At 34.5% G+C, this 21,988-nt stretch overlaps 1 protein-coding gene across 5 annotated transcripts in view; it reads right to left on the reverse strand.

Annotated features, from left to right (window-relative positions):
• Positions 1–4,044: 4,044 nt before the first annotated feature.
• Positions 4,045–21,988, reverse strand: part of IPMK (inositol polyphosphate multikinase) — a 67,481-nt gene continuing 49,537 nt past the window's right edge. For all 5 annotated transcript variants that reach the window (XM_045437444.1, XM_045437442.1, XM_045437443.1 and 2 more), the window contains 2 exons: positions 10,744–10,825; positions 4,045–9,261 (listed from right to left, as the gene is read on the reverse strand). In XM_045437444.1, the coding sequence (XP_045293400.1) occupies positions 8,639–9,261; positions 10,744–10,825 (705 nt within the window). In that variant the 3' untranslated portion in view covers positions 4,045–8,638. The remainder of the gene's footprint in view (positions 9,262–10,743; positions 10,826–21,988) is intronic.

The following is a 21,988-nucleotide window of genomic DNA, read 5'->3' on the forward strand; positions in this document are numbered from 1 at the left end:
TTTTAAAAAAAAATTTTAACGTTTATTTGAGACAGAGACAGAGCATGAACAGGGGAGGGTCAGAGAGAGGGAGACACTGAATCTGAAACAGGCTCCAGGCTCTGAGCTGTCAGCACAGAGCCCGACGCAGGGCTCGGACTCATGGACCAGGAGATCATGACCTGAGTCGATGTCGGACGCTTAACTGACTGAGCCACCCAGGTGCCCCTTTCCTGCACTCTAACTACTTGCTTGTGATCAGGGATCCTTCCCCACCAAGCACCCATGTCTCTTTTCTCCCACAAATCAACTCTCTGTATAGTTCCTACCCTCCACAGGTCATTTTTTTCTATTGTAAATGTACAGTTTTGTTCTCTAAGGCTTCCAATCGATTTCTTGGGAGTCAGAATGATTTGATGTTTATCTAGCTGTTCGGGGGAAGGGGCAAGCCTAGGGCCTCCCTATTCTTCTGACTCTTAACCCTCTCCACCAGAGATGTTATTATTTTTTTTAATGTTTATTTCTGAGAGAGACAGAGTGCAAGCAAGGAAGGTGGAGAGAGAGAGAGAGAGGGAGACACAGAATCTGAAGCAGGCTTCAGGCTCTGAGCTGTCTGCTTCCAGACACACCTGGGGCCTGACAGTCCTTTTCAGCAATAGGAGTTCCTACAGAGATCCTCACTTGCCCTGCTCCTCCCTAGCTCCCTGCAATAAAATTGAGCCACTTTTGTTGGAAAAATAAAAATAAAAACAGAACAAAAAGTACTAGTTCAATTAAAAAAATAGTTTTAACACCAACTAGGGAACTGTATCTATAATATGCAATAGAAAGTACATGTCTTTTGCATAATTTTTGTCATAGAAACATAACAATTCATATATACACTTGAAAGAAAACTGACATTTAAGTCATCTCTAAGTAAGTCCATTAAGACAAGACTGTTTAGGATACTATTGTTTAGGATACTATACACACACTACACAGCATCATATTATTCAGCCATAAAAAAGAATGAGTCTTGACATTTGCAACATGGATGGAACTAGAGTATTATGCTAAGTGAAATAAGTCAATCAGAGAAAGACAAATACCATATGATTTCACTCATATGTAGAATTTAAGAAACAAATGAACAGAGAGGGAAAAGAGAAGAGAGGAAAACCAAGAAACAGATTTAACTATAGAGAAAAAAATTGATAGTTACTGGAGGGAAGGAAATGAAGGATGGGTTATATGAGTGATGGCTATTAAGGAGTGCATTTGTGATGAGCACCGGGTGTTGTATGTAAGTGATGAATCACTAAATTCTATACCTGAAACTAACATTACACTGTATGTTAACTAAATGGGATTTAAGTAAAAACTTGGGGGGAAAAAGATTGCTTAAGACACCAACCAACCCCCAAATGACAACATAGTACTACAAATTTAAGATGGCAACACTGTGAGACTACCCAGAGGGTTCCACCTTGGGAAAGTAATGAGAGGAAACCGGGGTGAAATTTTAAAAGAGGGAAAACAAACGAGATTTTAAAATTTGCATATACTGCTTATCTTGCTGCCCCTATTCTGATCAACACAATTAGTGCCCATATTGTCCACTTAATCTGACATTGCTGCCTGATGAAAACATAGACCATGACAAGCTAAAACTCCATATTTTTGTGCCCTATATGAATTGATCTAAGATTGGAACACATGGTTGATTGCATTGTTTCCTTCTTCCATATCTGCCTAGACTGACTCTGAATTTGGCAGTAGTAGCAAACTTGACTCAAACAAGCTTGAAACTTGTTTGCACATTTCAGCATCTTCTCTTGAACCCCTACCACCAAAAGAAAATACCAGGACTAGCCTACTGAAAGAATGTGACATGTCATCCCAGCCATCCTAGACTAATTCACAATCCAGCCACCTTCCCAGCCCCCAACTCAGCTGACCTGCCAACTGATTGTAAAAACATAAGTCTAGCCAAGATCAGCAGAATCACCCAACTGACTTGCAAATCCATACAAATGATAAAGGACAGTTGTTAAGCCACTTACATTTTAGGCTGTTATGCAGCAATCATTGCTGACAGAGTGGTCAGGTTAGCCCATTACTTTGATTGTTCTGCCTCTGGCATAAGCCAGATGAATTAGTCGACCATAATAGGGAGTGGCAAATGGAAGTTAAGATTCATGAGACCTAAAAGTAATGATATAGTTTCTTTACAAATTCACAAAAATAAGGATATTCTTTGAACTGGATCCAAACCCTATAAGCTATAAATTAAGCTTATTTATCTTAAGCTTACAATCTTCAAAATGTCTGAAATAATAGTTTACTCTTCCATAGACTTAACAAGTGTCTACGTGATACTTCCACATTCACCATCTTTTTTGTGCTCATCCCAAAGCACTTTGTCAAATTATATTAGCTTAATTAATAACAATTTTAAAGACCTACTTAACTTCTTTTAGAAACAAAGAGATTTGACTCAAAACATTTCAGAGCATCCAAACCAATTGTACCACGATTTCTGCCTTTAGCAGTACAATGTAATTAACAAGCATGTGCAGACTGTTTTCTTCAATTGGCAACGTAGGCATCATTCACACCCATGAAAGGCTAATGGCACAAATAGAAAAAGATTAGTTTATTATTAGAGAACTATTTAGACGTGTAGGAGGAAAGTTTAGTGGCCTGACATAGCTGATGAACTTTTCTTCCAATTGAGAATGGTCAGTTTTAACTCGAGCCATTGCTGGCTGCATTTTCTCACATTTCTTTTCTCAGCACTCTCTCTTGCCTTTCAAACAGCTGCGTTGCTTGCATCAAAGTGATCCAAGTTCTACTGAACACTCTATGACTAAAGAACTTTTTGAAAAATCTTGCTACTAAAGAGTGTTCCATGACCCAGAAGCATCACAGACCCCATCCAGTTCTGCTGAATCCAAATCTGCATTTTTAATGAAATCCTCAAGTGATTATTTTCACTTTTATTTTATTACTATTATTTTCACTTATTTCATTTCAGCTTTTATTTAGTTCTTAACATTTTTAAATTTTTGATAGAGACAGAGCACAAGTGGGGGAGGGGCAGAGAGAGAAGGAGGCACAGAATCTGAAACAGGCTCCTGGCTCCGGGCTGTCAGCACAGAGCCTGACACGGGGCTCGAACTCACCAGCTGTGAGATCATGACCTGAGCCGAAGTTGGACGCTTAACCGACTGAGCCACTCAGGCGTCCCTATTTAGTTATACTTAGCTATAACTAGGAGACTATGGCGGTGGGATTCCCTGTTATTCTCAGTAGTTAGCAGCTAATCTTAAACTACTTCCATAGTATTGCTTCTTCTCACAGTTCACAGTAGCAGGCATAAAAGAGGAATGCCATACAGTCTTCTGGAGCCATGACTCACAATTGCAATGAAGCTACAAATCACTCTTCCTCTTGCATTTTATCAGACCTGACTTCTCTTTCACAGCCCTGCTGGATATTGATAAGAATCAATTATAGTTCCAAAAATATTTTATTCCATATTTACATTTTTTCCTACCAGACAGTATATATCTTAAGAACATGTTCTGAAATCTCTTATGCAGCTTTTCAAAATCTCCAAAGGTAAATATAGTGCCTAGTACAGGATAGGTATTTGATAGTACCCTCTCTTTTTGATTAACAAATGAACATAACTAGGTCACTGATTAAGTAACTGATTTGTGAAACTTCAAATACAAGCAAAACTATCTTACCTACTTCTAAAGTTTTATAATTCTAGTATATTTTTTTTCACAGCCAAGTCAACTGGTGTCTCTTATAGTCCACTTCTCCTATAAGGTTGGTTCTAAAGATTTTAGTACATCTGATAGAAAAATAAATATTTAAGCAAAAAGTTTACATACTTTTTCATTTGCAATGAGTATGCTTTTTTCTGTTAACATCTTGTCTTAATCAGTTTTGAATCCCTAATGATTTCTGCAGTTTCTGATACATAACATGCACTCAAATATTTGTTGAGTGAGTAAATTATTTTTAAACTACCATGAGTTTGTTAGCATATTACAATTAATGAAGAAAAGCTCCAATGCAAAACATTTTAATAGGTTGTCAAATATACAGTTATTAGAATTATCTAAGTATCACTTATAAAAATCGGTATATCACATTAGATGACTCTATGAAATAAAAACACAAATCACACATTGACAATACCCCTGCAGTCCAAGAATACTCCCATCAATAATACAAATTACAAACACATTAAAAAGAGAGACATTGTTTAGACATTTAAACCAAAGTAACTTTGACTACACTAAATACATTCACTCATCAAGTACAATAAATTTAGCATAGTCACTAATACAATTTTAGGTGCAATTTCACATGCTTTCATAAATCTTCCAGTACAGCTCCCTACAGTAAAGTGTCTTTGTGCACGCCAATTTCATTTATATGCAGGTGCATTCCACATCCTACTTGAAACTATTTCACTTCATAATTAAACTTAATATACGCTGTAAGTGAACACCAGGCCAAACTTTAACCCCATGATGACAAAGTTTAACAATTAAAAAAAAAAAAATTCTTCAAAGTACATTCTAATTTATTTAATCACATGAACACTATTTCCTCTCATTAGACACTATCAACATTAAGTAACAAGAATTTAAACATCAAAAAGCCAGAGATTCCAATCTTCCTAAAATATTAACAAGTAGTTTAATATTACAAGCATTCTGTAAATCAAAAAGTAATTTCATATTCATTGCCAAATTTAAAATACCAGTGATTTGAAGATGAAATTGAGGCCTAAAATATTTTTAACTAAATTGTAAAACACAATTTTAAAAATGTGCAGTAAGTTGCTTGTGAATACGTAATGGAATATTTTCACAGTAACACTATTTTAAAACACTACTCTAAATGGACGGCCTAAAAATAAACGTACCTTTACTGGCAAGAAAAGTGAAAAGAAAAATTAAGGCCTTTTTATGCTATCTATAATTGCTACCTGAACCCAAAAGTCAAATAGAGGTTATAATGATGCAACATATTATTTTTAACCTAACATATTGTCAGTTGCTTTAGCTCAGCTTAATAATTGTCTTTACACAAATTCAAATGCTAGTGAACTTTATCATTAAATGCATATTTCTCTGTATCTCTATTTTAATTAAGTCCCCAACCCCACCCCATCTAGACAGAATGCTGAAAATGTTTAGGGCTTTGTCTGATTGGTTCACAACTGTATATTCAGGGGCTAAAAATGCTTGGCACATGTTAGAAATCCAGTAAATATTTTTGAATGAATTAAGAAGCCTGGCCTCCATTGGCAACACTACTTGTCTTTCCAAAGCATCGATAGACAATTGCTACCTCTTTACATGATAAAATTGACACTTTTTTTTTTTTTTTAAAGAAACTGATGCCTAGGCTATAAAAATATTACAGGATGTAGTGGAAGGATAACTGAGGCTACAAACATATCAAATCAAGGTTAAAGGCACAGGATAAGGAAGATTATTACAAAGCATTGTAAACAATTTTAAGAGCAAATCAAGTTTTAAAGTATCAAATGCCTAACTGCTAAAAGAGTACTAAAATGATGACAATGTTTTAAAAATAGTGGACAAAATTTCTGTAATTTCACAAATAAAACAGTTACATACCATCTTCTTTCATCCCATATCTTCTCAGTATTCCCAATCCTAGAAACAAATGTTTTCAGTTGCATGAAATATGAAAATTACAACTGAAATATCTCTGAAAATTAATTCCTTTTTCTTAAGTTATATTATTATAAATTTAATATATAGACTTTACAGAGATAATATGAAGAACATCATTTTGGAAATCATAAAATAGTAAGTTATACTCAATCAAAATCATAAAAAAAGTCCTTATTCAGTTGAATACAATCTAAAGCTCCACAATAGCAAATTGTAGTGTAAAGAGGCATAGTAAGTACGATCTTTCCAGACACGTAAAACAAAGAATAATGAATACTGAGTTGAAAATACAAGTTCCACGTTAGAGCCATTTAATATACACATTTTCACAACTGTTTCTTGAAAAACTATTTAGATAAAATATTTAGCATTTATCATCAATTTTTAATTTACTTGAATTTATGCAACTTCCATCCATATTAAAATATTAGTGTAAATACTTTATTATAAAACTATTACACAATTTAAATTTTTATTAGAGAAATGTATTATTCACTATCCACCATTTCTTAAAGTCCTTTTCATGAGTGCATTCCATAAGAAATACACTAAAATCATTATTTATATTTCCTAGGGGGAATAAACTATGGTAATCCTATTAACCCAAACTATATCCTTATTATGCTTATTTATTAAACACGTACATGTTTAAACATGCTTGGTGAATAGTGATCATTCTTCCCCACAGTGGTAAATTTCAGCATAATGTTAAATGACTGGGCTAGATAGATAGTAAAATATTCACATGTAGATTACATAAACAGAGACTTATTCTGTGACATGTAAGCTTACTTATAAAATAACATAAAATGGGCACTGGGTAACAGTGACAAAAAATGTAAACAAACAGAATTAAATGTTAATCTCTTCCGTGAAAAATAAAAGACAAAAGCGCTTCCTGTTTTATTAAAAAAAAAAAAATATGATCTATTGTATCAAAAAGGTAAGACATTGAGTTTTACAAAACTATATTTCTACATATGGATAAAGAAAATCTAGAACAGTTGATTCACACTTTATTGAGCTAAAATGTGCAAAAAATCTGGTAATATTTAAATTTATTAAATTCATTGTACATAGCCTGATACCATCCCATTCAAAACAACCCTCTTGTTAAGACTCAAAATTGTTAATTATCTGAGCTTCAGACTTATGAACCCCTGTCCAAATAACAACAACAACAACAAAAGTCTATGTTGTGGGAGAAAAAAAATTAAAATAAAAAGTTTTTGACTATTAGGACTTGAAATTCATCCCCACAAAGAAAAGCTACAGCCAATACCTATTTAGGCAGTAGAGAAAAATATGCAGTCTCTATAGAAAATACTTATTCTGACTCTAAATAAAAAATTAAAACCAAATTTTGCTGTAACAAAATGTATATGAATTTTAAAGTTATTCAGGTTTACTAGAGTTACTAAGCATAGAATTCATAGAGCATTTGGTACTTCTGTTTGTGCTCAGATATTTGTGAAAAACACAGACTGGGAAGGTGAGATAAACACAAAATTGTGATACTTTACTCTAAAAAAAAAAAGACATTAAGATTTAAAAGTTTAATTTGTAATTCTAGGGGAAAAAGAGGGGAGAAAGTTCAACAGCTCACAAATATAAAACATCTTCCAAGAATACAGCAAAACTGTTAACTGCTTAGATGTGTTAGTGAATCAAAGTGCAAATAATGCTTTCATAAATATCTAACATATTTGCAAATTTAATTTCAAAGTTTTAAATGTTTTCAATAACAAATAACTACTTATTTTTTAAAGGGTAGTAGATGTGAAACACAAATAATACAGATAAAAATTTTTCCACTCATTACAATTTAAATTGTTATTTCTATCTGGAATAGGATATAAAACTGTTTTGAGTAAGAGTGAAATAGAAGCATGGATTTAGATTTGCACCAAACTTATAGAGGTGCACTAATTACCCGTGGTACTTTTGATACAATACTGGGTGGTGTCCTTCACTGCTTATTAGAATTCTAAGAAACACTTTTTAGCAATATATACTACTGTTTAACTAAATGGAGACATATAAATACATGCATTTTAAAAGAGAAAATCTCAAAATGTCTTTAAAGGAAAAATAAGACAATCATCTACCTTTTGAAAAGGTAGGAAAAGGTATTATATGGTTTATAACATTTTTCACAATATAGTAAATACTTTTTCTAATTTTTGCATCAATTTAAGAGTTTAAAAGAAAACATTTTGTTCCTTGCAAATGCCCTTTTTCTTCTCCTAACCCTGGCAAGAATAATTATTAGTGAACTTAATTCCAAGAAATTTGTTGTTGTTGTTGTTCGCTTCAATTATCTTTATATAATATTTTGAAATATGCAAATAACTGGAAATTAAAGAGAAAATCTGCTTTTGGAATGCAATAATTCTAAATCACTTTACTAAGAAGCACCTTTTGATATGCTGGTCTGAACTTTTAATATAAAACCTAAACAGTACTTAACTTTCTGAAGTAGAATTTTCTCCAGTTTTAATAACTTCATTCATAGCAATACTAAGGACATCAACCTGTGCTTTCTAGATTTTTTAAAGTGTTCTAATAAATTAATGAGTTTAGATATGGCTCATTGTCAAGGTTGGGTGGGCAGAAATTTCATGACAAATTGGCTACAGAAAGCTAAATAAACTCTTAATTACTGAATAACGGTTTGCATTTTGCTTGAGCCAAATAGATGTTTAAGCCATGTACCACCACATTCCCTGCTTAACATTCCTAAGTTTTTTATTCTTCATAGTTTTCTAATGAACAGATAGTTTTCCTGAGTAAGATTATAAAAAAGATAACCCTTCTACCAAAAGTATAAAGACAAAATGTAGACTCACAATATAAATTTTTTACATAGCTTTACAAGTATAGAGATATTGACTGCTGCTTTTGTTATGATTGCCCCATCCCTTAAAAAGACCACAGCAAAGGTTTCAATTGTCTAAAATACTTTGCAGTACAGTAATTAAATGCTTCAGCCCATAAACATATCCCTCATCTACTGTGTTGCTAGGGAACACATGAGCAAAATCTATCATTCGCACTTCTGCTTCTGAAATCTGCTGGCAACCAGTGGGAAGATGGCAGAAAACTTTTTCCAGTTGGGAAAGTACATTTCCATTTAAACGTTCCTGTGACATGCTTTTCCACCCATTGTCTTGCTCTGTATTTTCAGCTTTCAATGAAGTATGACTGTGATGCTTTTTTGAACACATTTTTCTGTGACAAGCATACATCTTGGACAAGCTTTTGCCTACTGAAACATCTATTTTTCCATTCTCTGTGGAATTTAACACATGAAAGTTATTATTGTACTCCAGTACATCTGTGTCTGACAGTTGTCCTTTGGACAAAAACTTTTCTACCAAAGTTCTGTCATTTGATTTTGTAGTAGTTGGCCGAGATGAGCCTTCATAAACAAACAGTAATGAACTTGCATAAAAGTTAAGCTGCTTCTGATTTTCAAACCATTGCAGAATATTCTGAATCTTCTGAATGCTGGCAGCAACAGCATCTTTTCTTAAGCAGAATCCATTATGAAAAAACCTGGAGACCCCTATAAAAAGGAAAATATTAGGATTATAATGAAATTATAAACTAGTTATCACTTGGGAAGTAAACTCATCTTAGATACAATTCTTCAAATTTCTCCCCCTTACCCCTTACAATAAACTGAACCGGCAAAATTCTAGTCAGACACAGAAACTTGGACCTCAATTTGATTTCTAGTGAAGATTCTCTTACTAGAAAAAAATGACACTTATGTAAAGTGAAATATACTATTTAGATTAAAAAAATCATTACACACAGACTGGTAGTTTAATTCTCTCTATATATGTTCTCTTAAGGAATGTGATTCCAAGATCTGCTTCATTTGCTACTGTGAGAGATTTTTTAGTAAGATCTCTTATTTGTTAGAATCACAGTCAGGAGCTAATCTAAAACCTAGAGTCAAATCATAACCACTTGTAATGGTGTCAAAAGCCCATTACCAAATACCAAATCATACTATAATACTGTTTTCTGATCTTAATAATGTTGATTAAATCAGTCTTCACAAAAGTTACGCTCGCTTTGGGTATCAACAATACTTCAGGTTGAATATGTTATTCAAAATGGAGACTTTTACATGTTTTAACCTATCAGATTATTAGGCCTCTTTTAAAATTATTTATGCGTATTTAAGTATTTGAGAATTTCTAGGCCTATGCAATTTGATTTGTTTTTAAATAGCTTGTTCCCCCTACTTTGGAAGAGAAATTGCTAAAAAGTATATTCACATCAGCCTGTAAAATATTTTAATAAAGAGCCAATCTGAATATTATCTGACTATTAGTTAAGTAAACTGAGGCAAAATACTGTTAAGATCACAGTATGTACATTTTCTATACATATAATGAAAATTTTTCTTCAAACTATTTACATTACACATAAGCTCCTTCCTATCTTAGGCAGAGCTAAGAATAAACTTCTAATAGAATATTATTTCCAGAAATCTATTAAGATATCATTGCTTTTGTAATATTTTGGCTATAAATATTTTAGAGGCATGTTAGCAGATTTTATTTAAAACACTTCTAATGCCATTTATTATGTAGTACTAGAAGCTTATAATACACAGCTCAACTATACATGGGAGATTTTGATAAAAATACATTACAATGACAATACACATTTTAAAGTCTCTTATGTAAGAGTAGTTTTAATATACTATACTCTACGTATTTGGATTTTAAAGACAACCTCTAGTTCTAAGACTTGGGATATATGGCTGGTTCACAGATGTTCATTTTAAAAAATATATTATTAAATAAGAAATGAACTACAATGTAAAAGAAGGCATTCATGGATCCAGGGTTTTGGTGTAATACAAACCAGAAATTATGATTAGTACAACTGTGTAAATTTAAGGTTCTTTTATTTTTTTTAAGTTTATTTATTGCGGAATGAATCATTATACCAAAGAAGAATTAAAATTGAAACTACTTTAGAATTATTTTGATAACTGTACATTGAAATATGGTTTTTCAACCCTTACCATCCTTTAGAGTTTCTTTCGTTAAGCTTCTTCCATAGTGCTGGTTTTGTGTCTCATAGCTGTCAGAATGAATTTGGTAAACCTGTGACAAAAAGCACTGAATATTAAAAACTAATAGCCCTTGACCTGTGGTGTTTATCCAGCAAAGCAAGGATAATTAAAGATGGGAAAATATACTCATATTTCATTCTAATGGATTTAAGAAGAAAAAAGTCATTATCATGTCAGTGGTTGCTAAAAAGGCATTTAACAGATTTATATCTTTTATTGATGAAAATTCTTTAAAAGGACAAATGAATATTTCCAATATGAAAGAACCATATTGGTGGATCTGTATCAATCCACCAAAAGTTAGCATCAAGTTTAAAAAGGAAATTAAGGGGGGGGGGGTGCCTGGGTGGCTGAGTTGGTTGAGCATCTGACTTCAGCTCAGGTTGTGATCTCATGGTTCGTTGAGTTTGAGCCCCGCATCGGGCTCTGTGCTGATGGCTCAGAGCCTGGAGCCTGCTTTGGATTCTGTGTCTTTCTCTCTCTGTTCCTCACCCGTTCATACTCTCTCTCTCTCTCTCTCTCTCTCTCTCTCTCTCAAAAATAAACATTAAAAAAAATTTTTTTTAAGGAAATTAAGGAAGCATCCGTCCTAATATACAAGAAGCTTTTAGAAAAAGTATTCTACCACAATGTCTTTTATCATCATTACTATCTAATATTGTTCTTGGAATTTCTACCAAATAGAAATGGACAAGACAAAGGGATAAAACAATTTGGAAAGGAGATAAAAAATATTACTTTTTGTAGATAATGGTTGTATACTGGGAAATCAACTGAAAAATACAAACAATAAACAATAAAAACTTACAAACAATAAAATACAATACAATACAAAATACAATACAATACAAAATACAATAAAAATACAAACAATAAAAACTTCAAATGGTGAGTTCAAATTGGTAAATAGAAAATAAGTTTCCATATATATAAATAACCAGTTAGAAAATATAATGGAAGACCCCACTTACAAATGCAAAAACAAAGCATAAACTAAGTGTAAGTCTATATAAAGACACCTTTAAAACATTCCTAAGACATACACACACATACCCATGTTTTCAAAGACGAAATTCAACAACGATTTGGGGTGGCTGGGTGGCTCAGTCAGTTGAGCGTGTGACTCTTGATTTTGGCTTAGGTCATGAACCCAGGTTCATGGGATCAAGCCCTGAGTCAGGCTCCGTGCGGAGCATGAAGCCTGTTAAGATTCTCTCTCTCTCTTTCTCTCTCTCTCTCTCTGCTCTTCTTCCCTGCTCACTCTCTCTCTCTCAAAAATAAAATTAAAATAAAAAATAAATTTAAAAAAGATATCAATTCTACTTAATCAACAACTAAAATGAGATTATAACAAAACAATTTCTTAAATATAAGCTAAATCTGAAGTTCACATTAAAAAGAACAAGAATAGGGGCACCTGGGTGGCTCAGTCGGTTAAACGTCTGACTCAATTTCAGCTCAGGTCATGATCTCACAGTTTGTGGGACTGAGCCCCACATCAGACTCTACACTAAGCATGGAGACTGCTTGGGATTCTCACTCTTCCTCCCTCTCTTTGCCCCTTCCCTGGTTGTGTTCTCTCTCTCAAAATATATTAAAAAAAAGAAGAGGCAGGAAAAATCTAAGTAAGAATAATGAGGAAATAACCTTGCCACCCTACCAGATACTAAAACATATTTTATTTATATTTTTTCCAACTTTATTGAGAAATAAATGACAAATTATACACACACACACACACACACACACACACACATATATGCTGTACATTAAATCCTCAGAACTTATTCATCCTATAGCTAAAAGTTTGTACCCTCTGACCTGTATCTCCCCACTTCCCCTCTTCCCTAAACCTCTAAGAACCACAATTCTAATGTTTCCATTAAATCGGCCTTTTATTTTTAATTTACACATTTAAGTGATACCATATGGCATTTGTCTTTCTTTGGTTTACTCCACTTAGCAAAATGCCTTTAGGTTCATTCATACTGTTGCACAGCAGGATTCCTTCTTTCTTGTGGCTAAATAATATTCCAGTGTGTGTGTGTGTGTGTGTGTGTACATACGCCACATCTTCTTTATCCATTCAATTAGGTGACACTTAGGTGGTTTCCATATCTTGGCTATAGCTAATAATGCAGTAAACATGGGAGTGCAGGTATCTCCAAGATAGTGATTTCATTAAAACATATTTTTAGAATCAAATACATGAGAAGTTAGTATGTGGTAAGTTTGTATTTTAAATCAGTAGGAAATGGATTATTTATTAAATGGTGTTAGTATGATTAAGTACTGATCAAAAAAAAACTATATTTATACCTTATACCAGGATAAATTCCAAATACATCAAATATCAAAATACACAAAAGGAAATGATAAAAGTGTCCCCCAAAGATGGAAGAATCCTTGAATAACTGATAACTAGAGAAGGTATTTCCAACAAAAACTCAGAATTTCCCTTCATAACAGTATGTCTTAAAAAATGTTCACAGTGTTTTTGCCATGCAGAAATCAAAAGGCAAAAAGACACAGAGAAAAGGTTTGAAGATTATATAATGAGCAAAGGGCATGATTACTCAGGGGAAAATGAACAAAGGGTGTGAATACTTCACATAAATCAAACAGCTGTCGCACATATCAGGAGCACAGCCCCTTCCCCAAATCGTAAAAAAAAAAAAAAAAAAAAGTGTCCTCAGACTTTGCCAAATGTCTCCCTGGAGCAAAACTGCCCCTCGTTCAAAACCACTGCTCTGTATGAGGCAGATTGCCAATATCTACTAAAATTACAAATTCATAGAAGCCTAGCAATTCCCCTCCGGGAACTTATCCCTCATATAAGTATGCTAGCACATTGGTGGAATGAGGTAGGTCTCTGTTTAATCATTTATTTATTTATTATTCTTTACAGTTTTTAAAATTTCATTTTAACCCAAGTTAATTAACATACAGCGTAATAATGGTTTCAAGACTAGAATTTAGTGATTCACCACTTACATATAACACCCAGTGCTCATCCCAGCAAGTACCCTCCTCCTTAATGTCCATCACCCATTAGCCCATCTCCCTACCCAATACCCCTCCAGCAACCTTCAGTTCTTCTCTGTATTGAAGAATCTCTTATAATTTGCCTCCCTCTCTGTTTTTATCTATTTTTCCTTCCTTTCCACTATGCTCATATTTTGTTTCTTAAATTCCACATATGAGTAAAGTCATATATCTGTCTTTCTCTGACTTATCTTCCTTAGCATAATACCCTCTAGTTCCATCCACCTTGTTACAAATGGCAAGATTTCATTCTTTTTCATCACCGAGTAGTATTTCATTGTGTATGTATGTATATATATGTATATGTATATGCCACATTTTCTTTATCCATTCATCAGTCAATGGACATTTGGGCTCTTTCCATAACTTGGCTATTGTTGATAGTGTTGCTATGAACATTTGGGTGTACGTGCCACTTTGAATCACCATTTTTGTATCCTTTGGATAAATTCTTAGTAGTGTAATTGCTGGGTCATAGGGTAGCTCTATTTTTAATTTTTTGAGGAACTTCCATACTGTTCTCCAGAGTGGCTGCACCAGTTTGCATTCACACCAACAGTGCAAAAGGGTTCCCGTCTCTCCACATCCTCCCCAGCATCTGTTGTTTCCTGAGTTGTTAATTTTAGCCATTCTGACAGGTTGAGGTGGAATTTCACTGTAGTTTTGATTTGTATTTCCCTGATGATGAGTGATGTTGAGCATCTTTTCCTATGTCTGTTAGCCATCTGGCTGTCTTCTTTGGAAAAGTGTCTATTCATGTCTTCTGCCCATTTCTTCACTGGATTATCTGTTTTTTGGCTGTTGAGTTTGGTAAATTCTTTATAGATGTGGCATACTAATCCTTTATCTGATATATCATTGGCAAATATCTTTTCCCATTCTGTCTAATGCCTTTTAGTTTTGTTATTTCCTCCGTTTACTCATTTGAAACATTATTTGTAATAGCAAATGACTGAAAACAACGGATTCATGAGAGGGAGCTGGTTAAATCATGGTACAATAATAGTGTGCACTGTGGACAGATCTCTGTGATATGTAAACTGGGAAAAAAAGCAAGATATAGAACAGTGTTCAAAGTAGGTTTTGTGATAAAAGAACACATATGTACAGTATTTGTGTATGTTAAAAATCTCCCTGAAAGGATACACTGGGGAAAAAGTATAATATAGTATGCTGTGTGGAAAGTTACTTCTCACTGCATATGTTTCAATACTTTTTTATGTTTATTATGTTTTTCATTAAAGAGAGCACGAGTGGGGGAGGAGCAAAGAGAGAGAGAGAGAGAGAGAGAGAGAGAGAGAGAGACAGAGAACAGAGAATCTCAAGCAGGCTCCACGCTATCAGCACAGAGCCTGATGTGGGGCTCAATCTCACAAAGTGAGATCATGTCCTGAGCTAAAATCAAGAGTAGGTGCTTATCTGATTAAGCCACCCAGGTGCCCCTATTTCTATACTTTTTGGAGTCTGAACCATACAACTATATACTTTCTCAAATTTTAAATAAGTATTTTTAAAGAAGGAATAAGAATATACTGATTTAGAAACTGATATTTTAAAACTTTTAGTCTGTTATAGCTAATTACCATCTACCTCAAATGCTACAATTCACTGAAAAAGTTTAATTACAACCATGTGCTTAAACACATATTGCCTATTAAAGAAATACAGTTTATCTTGAGCAAAGTGTTACTATAAATGGAAGAAGACACTTTTATAAACATCAAAAATTACATGTGACTACAGAAAAAATCATTTTTATAAGAACAGTTCAGTATACTCAAAATGTGTTAACAACAAAAAAACCACTCATGATCTCTATACACATAAATAATTTTTAAGGGGCGCCTGGGTGGCGCAGTCGGTTGGGCGTCCGACTTCAGCCAGGTCACAATCTCACGGTCCGTGAGTTCGAGCCCCGCGTCGGGCTCTGGGCTGATGGCTCAGAGCCTGGAGCCTGTTTCGATTCTGTGTCTCCCTCTCTCTCTGCCCCTCCCCCGTTCATGCTCTGTCTCTCTCTGTCCCCAAAAAAATAAACGTTGAAAAAAAAATTTAAATAATTTTTAAAAAGGATTCTCAAAATGATAGAGATGTTAGCTAACCTAAGGCTTAAAGTAATCATACTGCAATATATAAAGGTATTAAATCATGTTGTACACCTTAAAATTACACAATGTTATACATTAAAACCTTGGTTTGTGAGCATAATTCATTCCAGAAACATGCTTGTAATCCAAAGCACTTGTAAATCAGAGCGAATTTAGAAATAATGGAAACTCAGATGATTTGTTCCACAACCCAAAAATGTTCATAGAAAAATGATTATAATACTACAACATAATACAAAATAATAAAGAAAATACAAAATATAAAGAAAAATAAACAAGTTAACCTGCACTTACCTTTGAAAACCTTCGTGGCTGGTGTGAGGGAGACGAGAGAGGGTTATTGTGTAGGACTTTTACTCTCACTAACGGAATCACTGCCATCTATTGGCTCAATGGAATCTTTTTCTTTTCGTGCAGCTTTAAAAAGGAAACTAACCAATGACACTTGCTGTTGCCTCCTTTTGAAGATTTTGCAGAAATGTGACAGTGCATTGTTGTTAAACAGATTCATCACTCTCACGCTTACAGCCTCATTCGGGTGGTGCTTTTCTACAAAATTTTGCATTGTTTCCCACATTTTACAGATCTCCCTTAACCTTATGTGAAGTGAGGGATTCCACCTTTTTCTCCTCCTCCTGTGCAGACAAGATGCAGATGTAAACTTCTTATAAACTCTTGCAGTTTCAGCCACTCACTCACATACCTCATTCCTACTTCTCAATGATTTCCTTCTTAACTTCCATCGTAATGCTCTCCTTCTCACTGCCTTTCTTTTCAACCTTTTTCTGCATGGGGGCCACTGTATATGCTCTCACAGGTGTTGACTAAGTACAATATTAATAAACTCTTGTCGTATACTGTATTTAATGTAACTGGCGATAAAACAGCAGAGGAAAAGGTTGATATCTGCAGGCAGCCTGACCTAGAATGAAGTAAAGCATTCCTAAGCTTACTGTTATATGGGAAAGCAAAGGACTGTCCATAGGTGCTTTCAAGTGACAAAAAATACACTAGCACCAGATGTGGGCACCTTCCAACATTCTGAAAAACCACTGGTTTCTGCCAAACACCGTGGCCTGAGACTGAGCATCCGAGCATGGGAGATGATCACCCATGATCCCACAGTGAGAGAGAGAGAGAGCGAGAGCGATTGCCTCAGTTGTGATGTGACGTTTGGCATCACATACTACTCATATTGCAAGACATCGCTTGTTTATGTTAAAACTTAGAAATGTTCACTCGTCTTGTGGAACACTTGCAGAACAAGTTATGTAAATACAAGGTTTTACTGTATATAAACTGTACTGCAATAAAAAGGATGAAAATGAGTAAATTAATCTGAGTAAATTAAATACAAAAATATGAGAATTTTCAAATACATAGTTATGTAAACCACAAGTTAGGAAATGTACCCAAGAAATGGGACTTTAAAAATAAAAACTATCACCATTCTACTAAATCAGGGGTGTATTATCTCATCTAAATTAAATTTCACATAGGAGAATCTAAATTTCACATACAGACTAAACTAAGTTGTTTCTGTGGAACTCCTTTACTGATATTCTCTCTTCTGTATATTTCTACTTTACTACCTAAAGCTAGAATGGGAAGAGATATGAGAACTTCTCCATCGCTACCACTGACCAGTCTTGGTCAGTAGCAAAGATCATTGTAAATCAAAAGGTACACCTTAAAAACATCTAAAAATGTAGCGCGCGCGCGCACACACACACACACACACACACACACACACGTTTTAATGGAAAGGAAATCTGTGAGACATGAGTAGGGCAGAATAACAAGCAAAGGCTGAGGTGCTTGGCTGGCTCTGTCAGTGGAGCACATGATTGCCTTTTTTTCCCCCTTATGATTTAAATCCAAGTTAGGTAACATATAGTGTAATAATGATTTCAGGAATATAATTTAGTAATTCATCACTTACATAACACACCCTGTGCTCATCCAAACATGTGATTTGACTCTTGATCTCAGAGCCCTGAGTTCAAGCCCCACGTTGGGCACGGGCGCACTTGAATTGCTCATTTTATGTGAACTTATATCAGGAGCAAACAAATTCAAATATCTTTAGCAAAACACCTTTCCTAGTTAATCAATTCATGGAAAGAGATATTTGAAGAGTTACTATCATCCAGTATTATAAAGAAAAAAAAGATATACAGAGTCTTGATTTTTAGACAATATGATCAAAAGATAAAAAAAGAAGTATCTTTTCTCCAAATAAAGAGGAATCAGTGACTAGGAAAAGGTACCTCTCTCAAAAAAAGCATTTCTTTGTAAAAACTTTAAGCTGTTACCAACAACACACTGGAACAACTGAAAATTAAATCATTTAAATATTTTTAAATATTTATTTATTTTTAAAATTATTATTGTTTAATTTGCATCCAACTCAGTTACCATATAGTGCAATAATGATTTCAGGAATAGATTCTAGTGATTCATCACCTACATATAACACCCAGTGCTCATCCCAACAAGTGTCCTCCTTAATGCCCCTTGCCCATTTAGTGTATACCCCCACCCAAAACCCCTTCAGCAACCCTCAGTTTGTTCTCTCTTATGTTTTGTCCCTTCCCTGTTTTTATATTATTTTTGCTTCCCTTTCCTTATATTCATCTGTTTTATATCTTAAATTCTACATATAACTTAAGTCACATATTTGTCTTTCTTTAATTTCACTTAGCATAATACACTCTAGTTGCATCCACATTGCTGCAAATGGCAAGATTCCATTCTTTTTGATCATTGAGTAATATTCTATTGTATATGCATGTATGTATATATACATGTATGTGTATATATATATATGTATACACACACACATACACACACACACACACACACACACACACACACACACACACCAACTCTTCTGTATCCATTCAACAGTCGATGGACATTTGGGATCGTTCCATACTTTGGCTATTGTTGATGGCACTGCTATAAACATTGGGGTGCATGTGCCCCTTTGAAACAGCAGACTTGTATCCTTTGGATAAATACCTAGTAGTGCAATTGCAGGGTCGTAGGGTAGTTCTATTTTTAATTTTCTGAGGAAACTCCATACTGTTTTCCAAAGTGCCTGCACCAGTTACCATTCCCACTAGCAGTGCAAAAGGATTCCTCTTTCTCCACATCCTTGCCAACAAGCCATTCTGACTAGTGTGAGGTGGTATCTCACTGTGGTTTTGATTTGTATTTCCCTGATGATGAGTGACATTGAGCATTTTGTCATGTGGTCTGTGAGCCATCTGGATGTCTTCTTTGGAAATGTGTCTATTCATGTCTTTTGTTCACTTCTTCATTGGATTGTTTGCGGGGGGGGGGGGTTGTTGAGTATGCAAGATTCTTTACAGATTTTGGATACTAACCCTTTATCTGATATGTCATTTGCAAATATCTTCTTCCATTCTGTTGGTTGCCTTTTAGTTCTGCTGATTCTTTGCTGTGCAGAAGCTTTTTATTTTGATGAGGTCCTTGCCTCTGCATACATGTTGAATAAGAAGTTACTGTGGCCGACATCAAAGGATTTTGCCTGCTTTCTCCTCTAGAATTTTGATGCCTTCCTATCTTAACTTTAGGTCTTTCATCTGTTTTGAGTTCATTTTTGTGTATCGTGTAAGAAAGTGGTCCAGGTTCACTCTTCTGCATGTCACTGTCTAGTTTTCCCAACATCATTTCCTAAAGAGACTCTCTGTTCCCATTGGATATTCTTCTCTGCTTTGTCAATGATTACTTGGCCATACATTTGTGGGTCCATTTCTGGGTTCTCTATTCTCTTCCATTGATATAAGTGTCCGTTTTTGTGCCAGTACCATACTGTCCTGATGATTACAGCTTTGTAATACATCTTGAAGTCTGGGATTTTGATGTCTCCAGCCTTGGTTTTCTTTTTCAGGACTGTTTTGGCTATTTGCAGTCTTTTCTGGTTCCAAAAAAAATTTTAGGATTGTTTGTTCTACCTCTGTGAAGAATGCTGGTGTTATTTTGATAGGGATTGCACTGAATGTATAGATTGCTTGGGGTAGTTATCGACATTTCAACAATATTTGTCCTTCCAATCCATGAGCAGGGAATGTTTTTCCATTTCTTTGTGTCTTCTTCAATTTCTTTCAAAAGCTTTCTATAGTTTTCAGTGTATAGGTTTTTCACCACCTTTGTTAGGCTTATTCCTAGGTATTTTATGGGTTTTGGTACCACTGTAAATGGGACTGATTCCTTGATTTCTCTTCTCCCTCATTATTGGTGTATAGAAATGCAACTGATTTCTGTGCATTTATTTTATATCCTTGAGACTTCACTGAATTCATGGATCAGTTCTAGTAGTTTTTTGGTGGCAAGTTTCAGGTTTCCCATGTAGAGTATCATGTTGTCTGAGAAGTGTGAAAGTTTGACTTCCTCCTTGCCAATCTGGATGCCTTTTATTTCTTTGTGTTGTCTCATTGCTGAGGCTAGGACTTCCACCACTGTTGAATGAGTGGACATCCTTGTTGTGTTCCTGACCTTAGCAGGGAAACTCTCCGTTTTTGCCACTGAAGATGATATTAGCAGTGGGTCTTTCATATACAGCTTTTATGATCTTAAGGTATAATCCTTCTGTCACTACTTTCTTGAGGGGTTTTATCAAGAAAGGATGCTGCATTTTGTCAAATGCTTTCTCTGCATCTACTGTAACGATCATGTGGTTCTTATTCTTTCTTTTATTAATGTAATGTATCACATTGATCAATTTGTGGATATTGAACCAGTCCTGCATCCCAGGTATAAATCCCACTTGATTGTGAATAATTCTTTCAATGTATTGTTGGACCCAATTGGCTAGTATCTTGTTGAGGATTTTTGCATCCATGTTCATCTGGGAAATTGGTCTGTAGTTCTCCTTTTTAGTGGGGTCTTTGTCTGGATTTGGAATCAAGGTAATGCTGGCTTCATAGAATGAGTTTGGAAGTTTTCCTTCCATTTTTTTTTTCTTTGTTTTTGCTGTTTTGTTTTGTTTTGTTTTGGAGCAGCTTCAACAGAATAGGTGTTAACTCTTCTTTAAATGTTTGGTAGAATTCCCCTGGAAAGCCATCCGGCCCTGGACTCTTGTATTTTGGGAGATTTTTGATTACTGATTCAATTTCTTTACTGGTTATGGGTCTGATTAAATTTTCTATTTCTTCCTGTTTCAGTTTTGGTAGTTTATATGTTTCTAGGAATTTGCCCATTTCTTCCAGATTGCCCAATTTATTGGCATACAATTGCTCATAATATTCTCTTATTATTGTTTGTATTTCTGCAGTGTTGGTTGTGTTCTCTCCTCTTTCATTCATGATTTTATTTATTTGCATCCATTCCTTTTTCTTCTTGATCAAATTGGCTAGGGGTTTATCAATTTTGTTAATTCTTTGAAAGAACCCAGTCCTGATTTCATTGATCTGTTCTGTTTTTTTTATTTTAATATCATTGATTTCTGCTCTAATTTTTATTATTTCCTATCTTCTGCTGGTTTTGGTCTTTATTTGCTTTATTTGCTTTTCCCAGCTCTTTAAGGTGTTAGGTTAGGTTGTATATCTGAGACCTTTCTTCCTTCTTTAGGAAGGTCTGGATTGCTTTATACTTCCCTCTTATGACTGCTTTCACTGTGTCCCAGAGGTTTTAGGTTATCATGTTTTCATTTTCATTGGCTTCCATGTACTTTTTAATTTCCTCTTTAATTTCTGGGTAACCCATTCATTCTTTAGTAGGATGTTCTTTAACGTCCCAGTATTCGTGGTCTTTCCAAATATTTTGTGATTGATTTCAAGTTTCATTGTGTTGTGGTCTGAAAATATGTATGGTATGATCTTGGTATTTTTGTATTTGTTGAGGGCTGATTTGCGTCCCAGTGTGCGATCTATTCTGGAGAATGTTCCATGTGCACTCAAGAAGGATGTATATTCTGCTGCTTTAGGATGAAACGTTCTGAATGTATCTGTTAAATTCATCTGGTCCAGTGTGTCATTCAAACATTGTTTCCTTGTTGATTTTCTGCTTATATGACC

Source organism: Leopardus geoffroyi, chromosome D2, assembly GCF_018350155.1.
Source record: "Leopardus geoffroyi isolate Oge1 chromosome D2, O.geoffroyi_Oge1_pat1.0, whole genome shotgun sequence".
Lineage (NCBI taxonomy): Eukaryota > Metazoa > Chordata > Mammalia > Carnivora > Felidae > Leopardus > Leopardus geoffroyi.